This window comes from Lepisma saccharinum, chromosome 2 (genome assembly GCF_977018435.1).
Source record: "Lepisma saccharinum chromosome 2, izLepSacc3.1, whole genome shotgun sequence".
NCBI classification, from domain to species: domain Eukaryota; kingdom Metazoa; phylum Arthropoda; class Insecta; order Zygentoma; family Lepismatidae; genus Lepisma; species Lepisma saccharinum.
The window spans coordinates 206,176,510-206,185,644 of record NC_139230.1 but is presented as its reverse complement, the minus strand read 5'-3'; the positions used below and the strand labels follow the sequence as shown (position 1 = coordinate 206,185,644).

The 9,135-nt window shown below is 39.7% G+C and overlaps 1 protein-coding gene across 1 annotated transcript; it reads left to right on the top strand.

Annotated features, from left to right (window-relative positions):
- The first annotated feature begins 969 nt into the window (after positions 1-969).
- On the top strand, positions 970-5,361 carry LOC145983837 (uncharacterized). The gene has a single exon (XM_083116883.1). The coding sequence runs from the start codon at positions 970-972 to the stop codon at positions 5,359-5,361; it is 4,392 nt and encodes a 1,463-aa protein (XP_082973009.1).
- The last annotated feature ends 3,774 nt before the right edge of the window (positions 5,362-9,135 follow it).

The window sequence follows — 9,135 nt, the reverse complement described above, 5'->3', positions numbered from 1 at the left end:
CGCGCGCAGTTCATTTCGTCGCGGCCAGCAATTCTTCTCGTGTTGCAGCCACTATCAACAACGGAGCTCCGAGCAGCCTTGTTGACGTCTGGAGTCAGGAGCAGCAATCAGCTGTACAAAGGTCAGTCATTTCTGCTAACACAACACCCACACAAGCTCAATTCCTTCCCTCTTGTTTCATTCCCTTCCTTTTATAATGAATCAAGAAGCACGGAAGAAATTAACACGACAGCGCGGAGTTGTAAAGGGGCAACTTACACGTTTCTTAGAATTCATTCAGAATTTTGAGGAAACTCAAAATATTGAGGAGGTGAAATGCCGTGCTCCGTATTTATCAGATGTTTGGGCAAAATTCAATGAAGTGCAAACACAGCTAGAACTCGAAGACGACGAGTCAGAAGAACATGAAACTTACCGCATTGAAGTTGAAGAGTTGTACTTTCAAATAAAGGTTCAAATGCAAAACATAATTTCTAAACATGCTGCAATCAATAATCAGGGTCAAGAATCATCTAATCAGAAATTTCAAATAAAGACAACCAGCTCAAGCTTCCTTCGATTTCTCTTCCTACTTTTGATGGTAGTTACGACAAATGGTTAGGGTTTTCGGATACATTTGTAGCCTTAGTGCACAATAATGACACCTTATCTGCAATTCAGAAATTCCATTATTTGAAATCAGCTGTGAAGGGTCAGGCACTACGCTTAATCCAGAATTTGCCAATAACTGAAGGCAACTACACAGTAGCTTGGGAACAGCTGGTTCAGCGCTATGAACACAAGAAGCTTATAGCGGCAACACACATAAAGGAACTCTTGCACATTCACTCAGTTAGTAGGGAAAATGCGTCAGATTTGCGTCACTTCGCAAATACCATTACAAGCAATCTTTCGGCATTAAAGGCATTACAGTTGTCGCAACCTTTAGAGGATGTAGTATTATTGCAGCACTTCGTATCTCAATTAGACATGCAAACAAGACGTGATTGGGAATTAACTCACACTGAGCAAGACTTCCCACCACTCTCAGAATTCTTTACGTTTCTCGAGCGTAAATGTCAAGCACTAGAAACTATCAAACCGCAAATCAGCCAGATACCAAGGGATAATAAATTCAGTGACGCAAGGACCAAACAAAACAAAACTACACAGCAGTCACATTCATATTTGGCTTCTCCATCAAATGCATGTTTGTATTGTAAACAACAGCCTTCTCATTTTCTGTATGCATGCCCAGGTTTTCTCAGTGCAAATGTACATCAAAGGAGACAGTGTGTGCGTGAAAACAAGTTGTGTTGGAACTGTTTGAAGCCACATCGAAGCAGGAACTGTAAATCAGGCAATTGCAGAGCATGTTCACAGAAACACAACACTTTGCTGCACGATGATCAACGGAAGCTCGGTGCCGTTCGAAGGGAAACACAGAACAGTGAGACTCACAATCGGGAGAATACGCAAGCATCATACTGCAGTTTCAAGACCAGACACACATCGCATGTTCTACTTTCAACTGCTTTGGTACAAGTGAAGGATAAGGACGGAAGATTGGTCACATGTCGTGCCTTACTAGATAATGGAAGTCAATCAAACATCGTAACGGAGGAAACCGTACAAAGACTGCGTCTCAAGAAACAAAGGGCCTACATTCCAATTCATGGGATAAATAACTCAACGTCGGAAACTCGCTTCACTGTGAATGTGAACATTTCATCACTCGCGAATGACTTCTCAACTACAATCTCTTGTTCAGTTCTGCCAAAAATCACTGGAGATATGCCTGCAGAGCACATAAACTACGATACATGGGATATTCCAACGGACATCGCACTGGCAGACCCCACATTCAACAAACATGGCAAGATAGACATTCTTTTGGGCGCAGGGCTTTTCTACTCCATACTGAAGCCAGAACGTCTAAGTAGAGAAGGCAATTATCCTGTTCTGCAAGATTCGCAACTTGGATGGATACTAGGTGGATCCATGCCTCAAGAATGCAACTCATCAATCACTGCATGTTTTGCAAGAACAGATGACAGTTTGGAAAAACAACTTGCACGCTTCTGGGAGTTAGAAGGAATAGAGTCACCACACAGATCTAAGGAAGAAGAGCTATGTGAAGAGCACTTTAAATTGAATACAACGCGATCCGAATCTGGTCGTTTCATAGTACGTCTACCTAAACGCCCAAATCATCCACAATTAGGAGATTCAAGTCAGCAAGCCATGAGTAGACTGGAACAACTGGACAGAAGATTGAAGAGGCAGCCAGCTCTGAAAGAAGATTACAATAACTTCATGAAGGAATACGAGAATTTAGGACACATGAGAAAGTTAGAATCAGACACAGTCAAGGATGACACACAAGTATTCTACATGCCTCATCATCCAGTATTCAAGCCAGACAGCAGCACAACGAAGACCAGAGTTGTCTATGATGCCAGCGCCAAAACTACATCTGGAAACTCACTTAACGACATTTTACTAGCAGGCCCAATTCTGCAACAAGATCTGTACTCCGTCATTCTACGATTTCGCACACACAGCATAGCATTTACGGCAGACACGGAGAAAATGTTCCGCCAAATTATGGTGCATGAAGACGACTTACCATTGCAGAGAATATTCTGGAGATACTCATCAGACAGACCAGTAGACACTTATGAACTTTTAACGGTGACTTATGGCACAAAACCAGCTTCATTTCTCGCAACAGCGTGTACGCAAATGCTAGCCGAACAGCAACAACACGTGCATCCGAATGGAGCAAGAGCTGTAAGGGAAGATATGTACATGGATGATTGTTTATCAGGCAGCGACAGTGTAGAGGATGCACTGAAATTACAACAAGAATTAATCCATCTTCTACGAAGTGGCGGTTTCAATCTTCGAAAATGGTGTTCTAACCATCCCGCACTTTTAGAGGCAGTACCTCATAGCCACAGAGAAGTGCAGTTACCACTTCAGTTAGATAAGGATAAAGGTGTCAAAACTCTTGGTCTACTCTGGGATCCAGGCACAGACAAATTATTAATCGCCAACAAGGCAGCATCAACATCTGCCCACGCAGCAGAAATAAGCAAAAGAAGAGTAACGTCAATAATCGCTTCAATATTCGATCCTCTTGGATTGGTCAGTCCTGTAGTCATCAGTTTCAAGGCATTTCTACAACAGTTGTGGTTTCAAAGCATCGATTGGGACGAGAGCTTACCACCGACGTTATTGCAGCAATGGTTGCAGTTGTATAGAAACCTACCACGCATCAATGATATACGAGTCAGTAGATTCATCTTGATTGAAGGAAAAATCAATGACATACAGCTTCATGGGTTCTGCGATGCCAGTACAAAGGCTTACGGTGCAGCAATCTACGTTAGGTCAAGAAACAGAAGTGGTGATGTTGCAGTTAAACTTTTTTGCGCCAAATCAAGAGTGGCTCCAGTAAAACACGTTACACTTCCACGTCTGGAACTATGTGGAGCAGTTTTACTTGCCAAATTAATGAAGAAAGTATTAGCGGTACTCAATCTTGCAATCAGTCAAGTATATTTTTGGACAGATTCGAAGATAGTCCTAGCATGGCTGTCATCGCCTCCAACCAAGTGGAAAACTTTTATCGCCAACAGGGTGGCACAAGTTCAAGATTCAACAAGTCCTACACAATGGAGACACGTGTCATCACATGACAATCCTGCGGACCTTGTATCTCGAGGTGTAGAACCAGCCACATTGCAAGACAATACACTGTGGTGGAATGGACCAACATTCTTGAGTGAAGAATCTTCTTCATGGCCAAATTCTTCGTCACACACAGAGAAAGAAGAAGTTACAGAAGAAAGAAAGGGGGTCACATCACTAGTCATTCAAGTTCCATCGACGACCTTCATCCACAAATTTTCGTCATTATCGAAACTAGTTAGAGTAATTGCCTATTGCCAGCGTTTCATTCACAACACAAAGAATCGTGAAAACAAGAAAACAGAGCAGCTAACAGCAAACGATTTGAGATTCAGCCTGGCAGCAATAATCAAGGCAACACAACAAGATGTTTTCAGAGAAGCATTCCAGGAGCTTCAACGCAATGGACAAGTGGCAAGGGATAGTCCATTAAGAAGTCTCTATCCATTCATAGACGAAAACAACATGCTTAGAGTAGGTGGGAGACTACAAAATGCTCAAATACCCTATGAGAGCAAACACCAACTTATATTGCCATCAGAGCATCATTTAACAAGACTCATTATACTAGCAGAGCATCAGAGATTACTTCACGCGGGCTCTCAGTTACTGTTGGCCTCACTTCGCCAAAAATACTGGATTCCGAGAGCAAGACAAGTTATCAGGAAGGTTATACATAATTGTTTACCTTGCTTCAAGCTAAACTCATCTGCGTCAGAGCAACTAATGGGTCAACTACCATCAACAAGACTTCAGCCAGGTAGAGCATTCCTCAATGCAGGAGTGGATTATGCTGGTCCATTTAATGTGAAATCAGGAAACGCAAGAAGCAAGATTTCGAGAAAATGTTATGTAGCAGTCTTCGTCTGTCTCACTACAAAGGCTATACATTTAGAATTAGTTTCAGATCTAACATCATCTGCATTTATCGCAGCTCTAAGGAGATTTACTTCAAGAAGTGGAAAATGTAGAAATTTATACAGCGATAATGGAACAAACTTCGTTGGAGCTTACAGAGAACTACAACAATTGCGTCAGCTGTTTGAGTCGCAAGAATTCAAGACTGAAATACACAAGTATGCAGCATCAGAAGAATTCATATGTCATTTCATACCTCCACATGCGCCCCATTTCAATGGCCTGCAGGAAGCAGCGGTAAAATCAATGAAATACCACTTAAGAAGAGCAGCTGGGAATCAGCACTTCACATTTGAAGAACTTTCAACTTTGATTTGTCAAATCGAAGCCTGTTTAAATTCACGTCCTATCACTGCTATGTCCAATGACCCTACTGACAATAGTTATCTCACCCCAGGTCATTTCCTAATAGGTAGTCCTCTAACATCCTTTCCCGAGCTTGATGTGACACATATAGCAGAAAATCGCCTGGATCGGTGGCAACGGATTCAACGGATCTATCAACACATCTGGCAGCGGTGGTCCAGGGACTATCTCAACAACCTGCAGCAGAGAACCAAATGGACAACAACCAAACCCAATCTCCGACCAGGGATGCTGGTGCTAATGAAGGAAGACCATGTTCCACCCCTCACATGGAGGACTGGAGTCATCGAAGAGGTCTACACAGGATCTGATAAACTTGTGAGAGTAGTGAACGTTCGCACTACTCAGGGTACATTCAAAAGACCAATTCATAAACTCATCCCTTTTCAAACAGAGAAATAACTTGTTGTAGTGTTTTATGTTGATTTAGTAAATCAAGGAGGGGGGAGAATGTTCAGGTTTTAATCATTAATCAGTGTATTTTAGTTGGACTTGCAGCACGCCATGAAGCATCGTGTACAGTTGGCAACACTGCCTCAAGACAGTCTCAGTCAGCAGCAGTGGAACATTCTACGAAGACGTGCGTGTGTGTTGCGGGAACACAATCTAGGTGTACTTGTTAGTTTGTGTATGTAATCATGTGTATTCTTCAAATATAGCATTTACAACAAACAGCGTCTACTGCATCCGTACAAAAACCAGTATGGTGAAACAGTTTCGGCAATCGCAAACAATGAATAAAGGCATTCCGAAGGCATTACTCCTATGAAAAGTCATAGTCTTGCAAAGAGCAGCGAAATCATCGAAGTGTACGAGATAGCACAAAGGTGAAATCACTACCCTAAGCACGGCCAGTGTGTGATTGCTAATGCTACTTACGGATGGAGAAGTGGAACACATTAATCACATCGATTGTTGGAATGTAATCATTATTCTTTCTACTTTCATGTGCTGACGAAATAATGCTACTACTTTTGAATATATTATATTTATTAAAAATTAGAAGTTTATTTAAGCTTTATGCATTCAATACTATCCATGTCAATGATTTTATTCTTAAAATAAGTTTTTAAAGAGGAAACAACAGACAAGAAGAAATTACACTTGAATAATTTCTATCCTTCATGCAATCAGTCATATTTTACTGTTCGTCTAGGTGTGCACAATTACAGGGAAATTATGTGTAAAAAATATTAACTCTTAGGTTGCATTCCTCAATAGACCTCGTCTGCGACGGACTGGGCACTTTTGTTAAACTGGCCCCATATCAGAACATCGAAAAGAGAAAAATAATTACATTTTCATTTTCGTTCGAAATTTGGTATGTGTGTGTGCTTTAGGGAGAGGTGGGGGGGAGAGGTTGGAATGACAAACAGCAGACTCTTGTGACAACCCTAGTTATAGAAATATACGAATCTCCTCTTTACACATTTAGTGGTGTATTAATGGCTTCTTTCGGGGTAACACAACACTGCTGAAGGAACTCTTTCCAGGTGTAATTGTGTCATGTGGTACAGAATTTCCGTACCAATCCCAAAGTCCCGATCTCACGTTATGTGACAAATATCTAATGTGACTAATTGGTGCATGTTGAAATAACGGTACACCACACCGACACCCAGAAATCTTTAAGAGCTTTGCCACAATATCGAGTCTGTTATCGGGGCAATAATAGAAACAGGAAGTGTTCCAACATGGTCGATGCAATGGTCACACTCATGGAATACATTGTTCGTAATGTAGAGAGACATGTTGAACATGTAATTGTCCGATAATGTACCCAATCAACCGTTAAACCAATCCTTTCTTTCAGTTACCTTTATTTGCTACACCCTGTGTATGTATGTGTGTGTCGGTCCAAATTGGTACAGGGCAGGCTTAATTTGCTTGTGCATGATCAGCTCTTTGGATGTTGAGCTCTGGTCACTGCATTACAAAGGTGAGATACGCTGCACGAAAACACATGGAAAAATATTCTTGTTTTCTCCTGTTCACATAAAGTGGCACATTTTATAAGGTTGGGCAGTTGAAGTATGTGTAGAAACTTATTTGTGATTATCAGATACTTTCTTGTGGTAATACGATTATATTTGATTTTAATGGAATCTTCCAACCTAATATGTACATTATACATGCTCGTTTAATAGTAACTCAGAAAGTAAACATATACTTAGATCAACAACAGTACAATTTAAAGCACACAATTCACATCGGAGAAAGATTTGTATTATTGCATTGAAATGTTCAGTAAATTACTCAGATATTAATTTTGAAATTCAACTACCGAAATACATCATGCATTATAAACCTAAGTTTTATAAACTTTAACCACTTTTTTCGAGGCTACAATTCTACAATGTTATCCATGTAGAGACTTATTTACTCTGATTAAAAAGCGGAGTTTGCAGAAACATTTATTCTGTAAAGCTTATCTGGCAATTGACATATCTCTATTAAAGGCCTCCTGGTTCTATGACCGATCAGGGTTGTCAAAATCACATTCATAAAGTGGATTTAAAACAAACTTATCAATCACTGTTCTGTGGAACAATTACAAGAGTATTGACATTTTTTTTCAATTTCAGGAAAGATACATTGTGTTGAAATTATTTACCATTGTCATTTACAACTTGAGCTGGACCAGTTATATTATAAATAATCCAAGTTTGCCTCACGAGTCTAATTGTCAACTTACTAAAGCTACATTGAAAAACTAACCACTTTTGAAGTAATGTTCCACGTGAAATCAAAATGGTAATAGGAAATGATACCAGTCTTGCTCGTAGCAATGACAACATCATAGCGAACATGTAACACCATGAGGAGGACATTGCTTTGTGCACGGCCAGTTTATTCTTGTGAGTTATATTCTTGTTATCTTCCTCTTCTTCCTCCGGAAACTACTTTTGACAGAAAGCAGCCAGTACAAACACGTCATGTGAATTATTCAAATTTTAAAATCTATAAGTAATTGTATTTACTGTTAGAATAACATGAAATCCAAGTTTGTATTCATATTTTACTTAACTTTTCTACCTCTGTAAGTCTATCGTAACAATGAGAATAGCTAGCGAATTGATTAACTAAATGAGGGGTTCAAGCACCATTGCCTCAGCCAGGGTTCGAATCCAGGACCCTTGTAGGATAACATGAAAGTTATCAAATGAATCGTAATTCTTCGTGACCAAATATAAATAAAATTAATAAAATAATAAAAAAAATAGAAATAATAGTAGGGTAAACCGACAAAATATCGGATACTTTTTGAAATCACCATAATGAACCCACTAAAATTTAACAGAAATGCATAACTTTTGGTAATATGAACTATTGGTACCTTACCTTTTGCCTTGTGATGTGTTTATCTCTCTTCTTGTTAAATTATTTGTTGTACAGTACAAAATAAAAAGCAATGCAAATTTGAGGAATCGAAAAAAGCCGTCCGAATATCGGATAGTGGGTATGCCTAATATCGGATAGGAATTTAACATTATATAATATATATTAACATTATATTTGAAACAAAATTACATCTCATGATAGAATCAACCTATTATTTATTTTCAAACTAGTGTCAGATTCTTCTGAGTCAGATTGCTCTTGACATGTTTTGTGCCGCAATTTGGGATTGGGGGAATGTCAATTTGACCAATTTGATATCCGATATTAGGCCGAACGCGACCTCGTGGGAAATATACCCTTAATATCAAACAAAGACATTTACCCGAATAGGACTAGCATATCAATATACTCTAATATTCCATCTTTCTATGAAATATAAGTAAGCTATAGTTTCTCCTTACCTTCAATGTGAAAACCTTTGATCATGAAATGCTTCCAAAAACTCAGAAACTGAAAATTTCTGTTTCCGTCAACAGCGTTCCCACTCACAATGAAGTATTGGGGGTATAAGGGGTGCTGCTTCCACGTAGTGCACCCAAAAGTCAACCTCACTTCCACGTAGTGCACCCTGGACAAGAGACTAACGAGGCTCTGGCGACTGGCGCTTTTGCCAGTATAATTTTGTGTGTGTTGTCCTGTTTTATGTCCTTGTGTGTGCTGAGTGCGCGTTTACAGCCTCAGCTTTTAACAAGTCAGAACATTTTAAGGTTTTAAAGTTTTTAGTTATGCAACGTTTGAGTTGTAATTTGTAATGGTAAGGGGCTGGACCCCGTA